This window comes from Loxodonta africana, chromosome 2 (assembly GCF_030014295.1).
Source record: "Loxodonta africana isolate mLoxAfr1 chromosome 2, mLoxAfr1.hap2, whole genome shotgun sequence".
NCBI lineage: Eukaryota > Metazoa > Chordata > Mammalia > Proboscidea > Elephantidae > Loxodonta > Loxodonta africana.
This window is the reverse complement of record NC_087343.1, coordinates 197,706,843-197,718,933: the sequence shown is the minus strand read 5'-3', so window position 1 is coordinate 197,718,933 and position 12,091 is coordinate 197,706,843. Positions and strand designations below refer to the sequence as shown.

Sequence of the window (12,091 nt, the reverse complement as noted above, 5' to 3'; positions counted from 1 at the left end):
TCAGTTTCCTTATCTGTAAAATGAGAATGGCAATTTCCTACTGCTATGAGTCAATGCATGGACTGGGCCAAAAATGGCAGCTGGCACACAATGACTATCCACTATCACTGTCACCACCATTTTTATTGTTGCTTTTTTTATTGTTGTGGCCCACCACCCATCAGACAGTTTGTTGTACTTTGGTGACTTTCGTACTCCTGTGATGCTGGAAGCTATGCCACCAGTATTCCAAACACCAGCAGGGCCACCCATGAGGGACAGGTTTCAGTGGAGCTTCTGAACTAGGAAGAAAGGCCTGGCAATCTACTGAAAATTAGCCAATGAAAACCCTATGGATCACAATAGACCATTGTCTGAATGAGTGCTGGAAGATGAGCCCCCTAGATTGGAAGGCACTCAAGACACACAGTGACCGAAACAATGGACTTGAGCATACCAACATTCAGTCGTGAAGATGGTGCAGAACCAGGCAACGTTTCATTCTGTCTGCACGTGGGGTCGCCGTGAGTCAGAATCGACTCTGTAGCAACTTACAACAGCATCATTGTTGTGGCTGGGTGGGGGCGCTGCCACTGGGTGTGGCTCAGAGTTGAAACTCACCTCACCCAGGGCCACTCAGACAGAGAGGGGGTGCCCAGGACTGAATGGGCTGTACTCCCAGAGCCCCTGGCTGTCCCCTGCACCACAGGGAGACAAGTTATCAAGCTGTTAATATGCTCCCTAAACACCCACTGTGCTCGGTACCCAGGACGTTCACCCAGATTTTAGGAAAAAAGTTTTTAGGCTGCAAAGGACAAAAATAACACTGCTGCCTGGAAATCTAATGCAGGGAGGGAAGGGGAGGTCACCGAGCACTGAGGACGATGATTTTGGCAATGGTCACAAAGGGTCACAGGCCACTTCATCCTGCAGGGCATCGATGGCCCCAAGGGGGAGAAGGGAGAGCCGGCACCGGACACCCTACAGGACAGCCTGGTAATGGGGGAAGGGGCTGGGGGTCAGGGTCTTCCCAACACCCCACCCAGGCCACTGGAGCCCTGGGCCTTGGAACCCGGAGGGGCCGCCTGGCCTGACCACGCGGGGGGCAAGGGCAAAAGGGGGCATGAGGGGGCCTCAGGCTGTGTCCTTTGCTGAGGCTTGCCTAAGAGTCACAGGCAGCCACCGGGCCCCTCCTGGGGCGGGAAGAAGCCCCATCTCCACTACTCCACGTCCCGAGTGTTGCTCCAATGTCTGATGAGCTCAAGGGTGTGAATAGTGACTAGGCCAGTGGGTGACTAACCCATCTCTGATTCTTCCTAGGCCCAGATCATAGTGGAACCAGGGCCCCCCGGGCCCCCTGGGCCCCCAGGCCCCATGGTAAGGACTGTTTGGCTTGAATCAACCAGGATATAAAGAGGGTGGTGGACATGGGGCCCAGAGCTGTGGCCAAGGGGTAGACAGGACTTCTGGGGAGGCAGGGGACACATTGGGCAAGGACAGCACAGCCTGGGTCTGGGCTTGGGAGGCCCCAGAGGTCAGGGCCATGGGCAGGAAGGGGCGTACGGGGCCAAGCAACAGAGCCCGGACCCTGAGGCCAGGCTCTGGACCCAGCCAGAATGCCTTCTGATCTAGTCTCTCCTCCTTCTCCAGGGCCTTCAGGGAATCCAGGGTCCCAAGGTGAGTGCTGGGGAGTAGGTGGAAGGCCCCCCAACAGCTGCAGACAAACAGCTAGGGTTATGTCAGAAAGCCTTGCTAATGGCAAAGTGAGAGCCCCACACTTGGCCAGACCAAGCCCACATCTTCCCTAGAATTGAACTTACCGAATCTCCTGGAGACTCACTTTCTGGATGGCCCAGCCCCACCTGGGCTCTGTCTCTTATGCTCTTGCTCTACCTCAGGGCCCAGTCTGCCCCCCACCGCCATCCCTCTCCCGCTGTCTCTGCCTCCTGGCCCCATTCCTCCACCTTTCTCTGTGCCTCTCTCTTCCTGGTCATCACCTCCACCCCAACATCCATCTCTCAGCTGCCCACAGCCTGAGCATGGAGGCTCAGGTCTGTTGTGTATCACATGATGCTGTGTCCCCTGCCCTTAAAGCCACAAGTGCGTTCTGCCCATGTGCCCTGTTCCGGGGAGATAGAAACATAGGGTAGGCCAGCTGACCCCACTGCTGGTCACGCTGTCATCCTCTCTACCCTTGGGGCAAACCCATTGCTGCTCCCCTAGCTCGGAGGCCAAGTGGGGACTCAGAGTCACTGGTCCAGGCCGGGCCATGCATTGGCCCAGCCAGATGTGCTGTTTCCGCTTCTGTCTTGTCCCAAGGCCACCCAGATCCCATTTTGAGGAGGCAGCCGTTCTCGAGGGACGGGCTCCAAGACTGGCCTCAGAAACCTGTTGGATACTCAGCCCTGCCACTTGCTGGCTATGTGGCTGGGCTTGTCCCTTCCTTCTCTAGGCCTCCCTTTCCTCACCTGTGGTGTGAGCGTGACCTTAGCCACCACCCATGATTGCTGAGGGAGCCGTGTCTGTGAAAGCCCTCTGTCAGGGTACTTGCACACAGCTCTTTCTGATTAGTTGGGATGAGGAGTAAGCCAGGGCCAGGCCTGCACACCCCAGCTCTCCTGTCCTGCCATCTGCCTGCCCTCTTTCCCCTGACTGACTTCCCCTCTTCGCCTCCAGGGCTTGGATGGAGCAAAGGGAGAGAAGGGCGTATTGGGCGAGAGAGGCCCCAGCGGCCTGCCTGTGAGTGCAATGAGCCTTGTTTGTCTGTAAAAGGTTAATTCCTGTGACCTTCATGCCCCTTGACCCACCCACTCCTTTTCCATCTAGGGTCCAGTCGGCCCACCCGGCCTCATTGGGCTGCCAGGAACCAAAGGAGAGAAGGTAGCCACCCTCAGGGATCTCCCCCCGGTTGCAGCCACATGCCCACGGTATCACTCAGCCAGTGCACCTCGCTGGGTCAGAGTTTAGGCTCTGTGGACATCATGTCTGTCCTGCCCTTTGTTGGCCTGTGGGTCTCTCCTGCCCCATGTCTGTGGCCAACCCACAGAGCTAAACTTCCCAACAGCTGTGCTCCCAGCACCCCCTCCCCAGATTTCTTAAACCCTTTCTTTGTCTCTCCTCAGGGCAGACCTGGGGAACCAGGACTGGACGTAAGTGTCTCGTTGTTCGCCATGATTGGGTTCCTCTTCTGTGTAGCTCCTGCCCCCATGCTGCCCATACAGTAACCTGATCTGGCTGGCACATGTGTGACCCTCTTTCCCAGGGCTGGCACTACAACTGACTGATGCCCCTTGTGTCCCCAATGCCAAGTGCAGTGCACAGCCAGAGTAGATGTTTTATAGGTAGATGGATAAAAGAATGAAAGGAGAGGAAAGGAGGGAGAAAGGAATGGAAGAAAGGAGGAAGAAGGGGGGAGGAAGGGATGATGGACGGATGGATAAATGAATAGATGGATAAATAGTTGGGTGGGTGTGTGGATGGGAGGAGCAAGGGAGGGAAGGAGGAAGGTAAATGGATAGGTGGGTGGATGGTTGATGCATGGATGGATGACGGATTGGGGCAGGGAGGTGGGGGGAGTAGTGAGGAGGCTGTTGCAGTACCCTGGTGAAAGATGATGAGGCTTCAGCAAGGGCAGTATGGGGGAAGGGGAAGAGGGGAAGTAATAGCTCAAAGTTGATTGGATCAAGTCTCATTTGGTTACAAATGATAGAAAACACAATTTAAACTGTCTTCAACTGACCCATAACTGAGGGTAGAACCCAGGAAACTCAAGTTGCTATTTCCAGGGAAATGATGACTAGATACAGGAATGAAAGACTTTAAGGAGGGAATATTGCCTTGGAGAGCAACCGCTGTCAAGGAACCCTAGCTTGGGTCTCTGAGTGTGTTCCATTGATGAGAAGGGGCAGGGGACGGAGACCATGCTGGTCTAGTTCAGGCTCTGGACCCAGCAAAGTAGTGGAGGTGGAGGTAGAGAGACTCCATGCTCCATAGATGTGGCCACAGCTGCCTTCCAGCCCTGGAGCTCAGGGTGGTATCTCAAAGTCATGCCCACCCACTCCACCTGGTCCTCTCTCACTCCACCTGGCCCAGCTGAAATGGAGATTCCACTCAGAAGCTTGCCCTGACCCCCACACCTGGACAGACCAGCCCCTGTCCCCTGGGGACTCCATGGTTGACTCCTTTGTCACTGAGCATTGGTACTCATTGTCTGCACCCCTGCCTGCCTTGTTAGACTGGAAAGGAGGGAATGCACCTGATCTGTTTCTCTGTCCCCAGTGTCCAGCCCACACCTCAGCTCCTAGTAAATGCTTAGTAATGTTGGTTAGATGGATGGACAAATGAACGGATGGATAGGTGGGTGTACAAGAAACTGAGCCAAGGGCAAAGAACAGAGGTCACCATTTCACATCTGTCCAAGACATCGGCATAAACTCCATGAGATTCATGGGTCTTTGTCCCCCACCAAGCCTGAGCCAGGCCAGCTGCTCTGGCTGTGAGTTGAGAGAAAGCCTTTTGCTGGCAGCTCTGCCTGTCCGTGGGCCTCCACCCAGAAAAGCCTGCAGCATTCTACTTTGGAGGGAGCCATGCTGGTGTCCTACATGCGTGTCTCCTAAATCAGTCTCTACCCAGCATACAGGTCACCTTACAGCTGAGGCTTGGCTAGTTGAGAGGGAGGGGGCAATGGATGAGAGAGGAGCAGGATGAACAGATAACAGAGGCAAACCTTGTTTTTGGATTTAACCTTTATCCTTTTGTCAGGGTTTCCCTGGACCTCGAGGAGAGAAAGGGGACCGGAGTGAGCGTGGAGAGAAGGTGGGACAGGGGAGAGGAGGTGGGGTATGGATGAGGAGGTAGAGCAGGGAGGAGGAGCTGGGGTAGGGAGGGAGGTGGGGTCAGGAGGGAGGAGGTGGGGGGGAAGAGGTGGGGTCAGGAGGGAAGAGGTGGAGCAGGGGAGAGAAGGTGGGGGGTGCAGGTGGGGTCAGGAGGGAGGAGGTGGGGGCAGGGGGGAAGAAGTAAGGACAGGAGGGAAGAGGTGGAGCAGGAAACAGAAGGTGGGGCAGGGGGAAGGAGGTGGGGGCAGAGGGGAGGAGGTGGGGTCAGGAGGGAGGAGGTAGGGACAGGGGGAAGAGGTGGGGTCAGAAGGGAAGAGGTGGGGTCAGAAGGGAAGAGGTGGGGTCAGAAGGGAAGAGGTGGAACAGGGGAGAGAATGTGGGGTGGGGGAAGGAGGTGAGGTCAGGAGGGAGGAAGTGGGGGCCAGGGGAGAGGAGGTAGGGGTATGGGGGAGGAGGTGGGAACAGAAGAGAGGAGGTAGTGGCAGAGGGCAGGAGGTGGAGCAAAGGGGAGAAGGTGAGGACAAGGGGACCGAAGTGGAACTGGGTAGTGGAGATGGGGGCCAGGGGGAGAAGATGAGGGCAGGGGCGAGGAGAAGGAATAGGCAGAAACAGGCAGAGAAAAGGTGGAGACAGGTTGGAAGATGTTGGAGTGGCCCTGAGCCTGGCAGCCATGACCATCCCCCATTTCCCTTCTTGTGCAGGGGGAGCGAGGAATCCCTGGCCGGAAAGGAGTGAAGGGCCAGAAAGGGGAGCCAGGACCACCTGGCCTGGACCAGCCCTGTCCTGTGGTAAGTGTTGGGGTGGGCGGGGCCCCACCTCAGGGCTTGCCACCTACAGCCAAGGTCAACCAAGATTCACCTTGTTCTCAGCACTTAGGTCTTGTTGCCCCCTCCCTCAGTTCCCACCCCTGACCCTCCACCTGCTGGCCAGGGTCACTGCCCTTACCTCACTCAGCCCCAGGGTATCCGGCCTGAGGGGCCCTATGTTGGGTGGGGGGTGAGGAGGGCATAGACCCTGAGCCCTGAGCAGAGGGTACTTGCCACGACATTATCAGGACATGCCTGGGCCCTGGGAAGGGAAGCCCAGCAGTGATTGGGGGGGTTCAGAGAAGACCATTACTATCCCCAAATGCCCCCCTGCTCCCCACCCTGCCACACCTATGGCTGCAGTCTGGGCCTGACTCTCTGGGCTTGAGACAAGATGGAGCCAAAACTCATGCTTCCTCATCCATGAATGGGGCAAGACCATCCTTCCTTCTCGGGGTGACTATCCCTGCCCTTCTTTCCTTCCCTTCCCAGAGGAATCCTTTTCTAGCCTGGGGGCAGCCCCACCCTTGTCCCTTGCTTCTGCACAGAACCTTTCTCCTTTCTTATTCTTTCACTACAGTCCTCATGGTCCAGCAGACCTAGTGTCCAAAACCACCACGGTCAGTCCCCTTTCCTAGCAGGCAGGGAGGGCTTGGGGCCCCAGCCTTCTAGTGGAGCATAAAAAAAAACCCAGTGCCACAGACAGGAGAAACAGGATAGCTGACTTTCCATATAAAACCCACCAAACATTTATACCAGACCACCCAGCAAGGGCTCGGGGAGGGTTCTCCAGCAGGGAGAACCCCACTGGGGTCAGAGCCAGGGGCCAAGAAGGAGTTACTGCAGCCCTCTATCCTCAGTCTCCTCATCTATACAATGGGCGTGGTAATCCGTTCGTCCTAGTGGTTTTGAGACTTAAGTGATAAAAAGACATGAAAAGCAGAATGGTAAACATGTAAAAAAATGTGCCCAGGACAGTGGGGGATGGGGTGGCCCAGCCAAGCAGCTCGAGGCCCTGGGCCAGGACTTCCCTTCGCATCAGTAAGCTCTTGTCTTTGAAACAGGAGAATCCTAAATGCAGAGGCAAGCAAGGGGCACCAGGCTCGCGGGGCCTGGCGTGGGGCAGCGGGCCCTGCCCTGTGGTACAGTATCTGCCTGCTGTGTGCTGTGCTGTGCTGTGCTGTGCTGTGCTGTGCTGTGCTCGGCGGGGCTGCCTGTGCCCAATCCTCCGCCCCCACCCTCCTTCACTTCTCCTTTCCATCTGCCCCTCCTGGCCCACCCCATCCGGCTCCCCGGCATATGACTCTGAGGGGGTGCTCCCATGGATTTGAGGCCTGCGCTGTGTGCCTTGGAACAGAGTGAAGTGTTTTCTGCCCTGGCACCCTGCAGGGACTCTACACTGAAGGATCATTCCTTTTCCCTCTCCAATCCCCCACCACCAGGCTGCTCGAGGCCACTTGTCCTCCTCCTGGGTCTGGTGGCTAAGAGGGCATTGCTGCTGCCCTAGGCAGCCACCTTGCCCCATGCCCAGTTTCCACCCTGGCCACACTGGCCTACCCAGCCTGCCACTCAGACCCCAGACACAGGGTGCAGGACAGGCTGGAGACACTCGTGGAGACATGGCTGCCTGATGCTAACAGCTCCCAGGCCCCAGGGTGAGGGCCAGAGTCGCTGGGTCAGCTGCCAGGCAGGAAGCCACGCGACCACTCAGCAGGGCTGGCCCCAGGCTGCTTCCTGGTCAGTGACTATCTGGCATGATGCCCATTACTCCACAGTGTCTGTCTCTGCCCACCAGACAGATGTCCCGAAAGAGTAAAGACCCCAACTAAGCACTTAGGCACGTGCTCTGCACAAGTACAGGGAGGGCCCATCATGTCTACGACCCGGCTTCCAGGGTGGACAGAAGGAGACAGGCTCTCCGCTCAGGCCCTGCCTCAGTGGGGTCCAGCAGCCTCACCTGGCAGGCCCCCAGGCCGTATCCTCCTTCCACCTTAAAGGGTGTGGGCTGGGTGTAGAAAAGGGGACCAACCCTGCGCCCAGTCACTGAAGCTCTCTTCCTTTTCAGGGCCCCGACGGGCTGCCGGTGCCCGGCTGCTGGCATAAGGTACCTTGCAGGGCAGAGCCTCTGGCTCAGGCTCAGAGGAGGGGGAAGTGTGGGTGGGCAGGCGGACCCTGGGGCTGGTGCCGTCACTCAAAGATTTGAGTATCTGCAGCTCTCTGTCTAGTGGCTGAACAGCCAGGTGTTCCCAGCACAATGTAGTTTTGGCTCTGCTGGCCCAAGGCCTGGGGCTGTGGTCCTGGGGGACTGTGCCTGACCCACCCTGTTGGTCGACGTGGGCTCAGTCTGGGGCTGGCTACCTGTCCTCCTGGCACTCTGTCCAAACTGTACCACTGAAAGGGAGCAGAGGTCAGAAGCCTAAAAGACGGAGTTGGAGCCACACCTGTTCAGGAGGAAATGGGCCGGACGTGGCTACCAGAAAAGGGTGACGCGGGCAAGGGCAGCCCCAGGGCCTCACTCCCCTCCTCACTTCCATCTTTCCCTCCTTTTCCAGTGATGCCAGCACCCAGCTTACAACCTGTACCAATCCGTGTGGATGCTTTTAATTTTTGTAAAAACGAAACAGTAATATATTGATCCTTTTCATGGGATGCCACTACCTGTGGCCATTCCCATCAGAGAGTGTGCCCGGCTCAGCCTCAGAAGGATAAGCCTGCACCGCTGGCAGGAGTGTGGAGGGACGATGCAGGGGGAGCACCCGCCGGACGTGGCTTTCCTGGGAAGGAGACAATGGTGATGGTACCTGGTTCCGGTGAGGCTGGGAACACGCCGGCTGGGCCTTCAGTCACCTGATTAGCCAAGACTCACAGCTGCCCACTGCCCTGCAGAGCCTGCCCCCTGACACTCCGGAGCCCTGGCGCCCCACCCTGCCCACCAAGCCCAGGGCTTGTTGGCAGCCACTCTGGTTTCTCCCACCTCTAGACTCAGCCACTGCCAGCTGCCCACCCCTCAGCCTCCCAGACCCTGGAAGCACCAGGGCCAGACAAGACTCCCACCAGCACTTGCAGCTGGACACTGGAAGCACCCCTGAGTGGGTCTGGCTCCCGCCGGTGGCCTAGGTCAGTGGGCCTCGGGCAGCCAGCCTTCACTGAGAACACTGCTCTGGCTGGGAGTCATGGCCATGTGCCATGATAACTGGGATGTGGGCCCAGCTGCAGGTACCCCAGCGACCTCCAAATGCGGATGTTGGAGGGTCCCAGGCTGCTGTTCCTGCCTCTCCCACACCACCCAGGTCATGGGTGTGAGGGCACTTTGCAGGCCTGAGGACCCCAGCCTCTGGCTCAGGATTGGGTCTCGTTGGTCCCAAGTCTGCAGCCTAGGAGAACTCTGGGCAGTGCTGAAACAGCCCCGCCCCTGGTGAGATGTGCTGATGAAGCAAACTACCGGCCTGGTCCGCAGCCAGCCTGAGCAGGTTATGAGACCTGGGCGGCCTACACTCAGACAAGAGGCTTTTCCACCTCTGACAAGGGTCCCAGTCACCAGCTCCGCCCCCCCGCCTCACCTTCCATCTGTGTAGCTGGACATTTGCTGCATGTAATAAACCACAAATATGTGTCTGGATGTGCCTGTCCTTGCAGACTGCCTCCAGGTCCCTTTGGGTGAGGATTCAGCCCAGTACCATCTCAGTCTGGCCATTGCTTGGGGGTAGAAAGGGAATTCTCCCTAAGTCACCCAAAAAACCACAGAAGGTAGTTCAGGGTCCGGGCAAAAGATGTTGTTAGGGTTGGGTAGACCCAGACTCCCAGCCTGGCTCTGCCATGTCCCAGCTAAGTTGCCTGGCCCATCACTTCACAACCTCGAGCCTCTGTGCTCATCTGTTTGGTAACCAGTGACTGCTATGTAACAAATCACCCCAACACTTCTTGCCTTAAACAACAATCACTTCTACTTCTCAGGCAGTTCTCCCTCTAGCTTTCTCATGCAGCTACAGGGAAATGGCTGGGGCTGGATTCTTCTTGAAAGCTTCCTTGCTCCTATGTTCTGGCAGTTGACACTGGCTGTCAGCTGGGATCTCAGATGGCCAGAACACCTCCCATGACCTCACCACATGGTTTAGCCTTCCTCACGGCATGGAGGCTCAACGCTAAGGGTAACTGTCCCAAGTGGGCAAGCTGGAAGCTGTGTCACCTTTTATGGCCAAGCCTCAGAAGCTACATGGTGTCACTTCCCACCAGGGTCAGAGGTTCACCTAGCCTCAAGGCGAGGGAGCTAGACCCCACCTCTCAATGGGAAGAGTGTCATCATTATGTTTTAAGGAGAATATGTGGGAGAGTAGATCTTGTTGCAGCCATCTTGGAACATTCAACCTGCCATCTCCTCTGTAAATGAGATACTGGTTGGGTGAGGGTCCAGTGCAGTAGAATACGCCAAGAACTTAGGCCAGGTCAGATGCCTCGATGCTCCCATGATTCTTAGTCCTCTCTTGCAGAGCATTTCCAGTTTCTCATCCCAGCCGCTCCTTATAACAACTCAGAGAGAAGGACCCACTGAATGTGCCAATTTCACAGATGGTAAAGCTAAGCACACCCAGGGAGGTGTAGCTAAGGAAGGGCCTACAGTGATGGTGTCTCAGGCCTTTACCCTCCAAGGACTGGGGCCTAAGGAGGGCCACAGTGTGAGCAGTACCCCCAGACTCCTGCCACAAAGCCTCCCCACTAGCAGAAGAGGCTCAAGCATACACGGGCTCTAACGGGGAGAAATATGTCAAATCTCATCTCCGTCTCCCTAAGGAGCTACTGATAACTGCAGGCCATGCTGCTGGGTCAGGCATCTGGTCACCAGGGAAGCCAGTCATACGACAGGGAAGAGAAACAGTGGGACTGTGATGATTGGTGGGGCTCACTGGGTGTCAAAGCCTCTGGGGTCCCATCCTAAGCCTCAAACACCCACTGCATTTCACTGTTTACAAATCACTCCTCCTTCCACCCAGTTACCTCACTGGATCCCCTCATGCACCCTGTGAAGGAGGAAGGCTGTGTGGTAGGGGTCACCATTTAAGTTTTACATGTGGGACAACTAAGGCTCAGAGAGGGTAGTCACTTGCCAGGGGATGCACAGCCAGGACATGGTGGCCAGCTTGGGACTGGACCCAGGTTCTTTGATGCCCTAATTTGTCTTACCAAAATTGCTTGGCAAGGCATAGAGTTGTTAGGCAGCTCCAAAAAGCTGGGCTGCCAGGTATGCCCTTGCGGGAGTAGAAGCCATGAGTTCCACCTCCCTGCACACACAAGGGACTCACTCAAGGGAGTCCCTTACCTGCTTCTTTGGGTAGGACGGGGCTATTCTTGGCCCATTGTTGCCCCCTTGTGGCCTCACCTTGTATCCTCAAGCCTGCGAACTTCAAAGTTTAGAGCCTGCTGACTTATCAGAGAGTTTGGGGTCCAGCAGCCCCTTGGGGTTAGGAGATTATGGAAGAATGAGTGACTTGCTCAAGGTCCTGGCTGAGACTTTAGGGAGCGCCCTGCCTCAGGGCTGAGCCTTAAAGGCTGAGGTGCCTGCCGCAAGTCTTCCTGACACAAAGTGCAGTTCTTCCTCAAACTACCCCCTTCAGAAAGAGAAGGAAGCATATTTATCTAGCTCTACTGTGTGCCAAGGAATCCCTGGATGACACAAATGGTTAGGTGCCCAACTGCTAACCATAAGGTTGGCAGTTCGAGCCCACCCAGTGGCTCCTTGGGGAAAGAACTGGTGATCTGCTTCCATAAGGATTACAGCCTATTCTGTCACATGGGATCACTGTGAGTTGAAATCAACTCAACGGCACCTGACAACAACAACTTAACAAAAGGTTGGTGGTTCAAACCCACCGAGAGGCCCCTCAGAAGAAAGGCCTGGTATTCTACTTCTAAAAGGTCACAGCCTTGAAAACCATATGGAGCACAGTTCTACTCTGTACACATGAGGTTGCCTTGAGTCAGAATCAACTTGACGACAACTGGGTTTGTTTTGTTTTGTTCATATTGTGTGTCACACCCTGCACTCTGCATGGGGTAGATAAACTAATCACAGGGACTCCTATCTCCATCTTGCAGATGATCCTGAGGCCTAAGAGGAGTGGGCTTGCCCAGGTTTCCCCCCTCCTGATCCCTGGGCTACTCCCAGAAAAGCGTAGGATGCTTTTGGTTGTCCGGTGGCTGGGAGACACTCCTACCGTTCAGTGGGCAGGTCCAGGGGATAGTAAATGTCTCAAGTGCGTGGGACAGGCCTGCCCAGCGAGGAATCATCTCACCGAGAATGCCAGTGCCTCCCCTATTGAGAAACGGCATGCCCTGGGTTCAAGTCTTGGCTCAGCCACTTCTTCCTGTCCCCTGCCCTCCTGGCCCCCAATGCCACCTCAGAGGGCAAGCATGAGAGCATGCGCCAGAGGCAGGAAGGATTTCGCTTTCCTGAGCAGAAGAAGGAAAGGTATCCTG

At 56.3% G+C, this 12,091-nt stretch overlaps 1 protein-coding gene across 1 annotated transcript in view; it reads left to right on the top strand.

The window, feature by feature from the left end:
• COL23A1 (collagen type XXIII alpha 1 chain) overlaps positions 1 to 10,729 on the top strand; it is a 431,409-nt gene extending 420,680 nt beyond the window's left edge. The window contains exons 23-32 of the mRNA XM_064279723.1: positions 913 to 975; positions 1,300 to 1,356; positions 1,630 to 1,656; positions 2,656 to 2,718; positions 2,806 to 2,859; positions 3,102 to 3,128; positions 4,741 to 4,794; positions 5,516 to 5,602; positions 7,686 to 7,724; positions 8,173 to 10,729. Coding sequence (XP_064135793.1) covers positions 913 to 975; positions 1,300 to 1,356; positions 1,630 to 1,656; positions 2,656 to 2,718; positions 2,806 to 2,859; positions 3,102 to 3,128; positions 4,741 to 4,794; positions 5,516 to 5,602; positions 7,686 to 7,724; positions 8,173 to 8,175 — 474 coding nt within the window. The 3' untranslated portion in view covers positions 8,176 to 10,729. The remainder of the gene's footprint in view (positions 1 to 912; positions 976 to 1,299; positions 1,357 to 1,629; positions 1,657 to 2,655; positions 2,719 to 2,805; positions 2,860 to 3,101; positions 3,129 to 4,740; positions 4,795 to 5,515; positions 5,603 to 7,685; positions 7,725 to 8,172) is intronic.
• Positions 10,730 to 12,091: the final 1,362 nt, after the last annotated feature.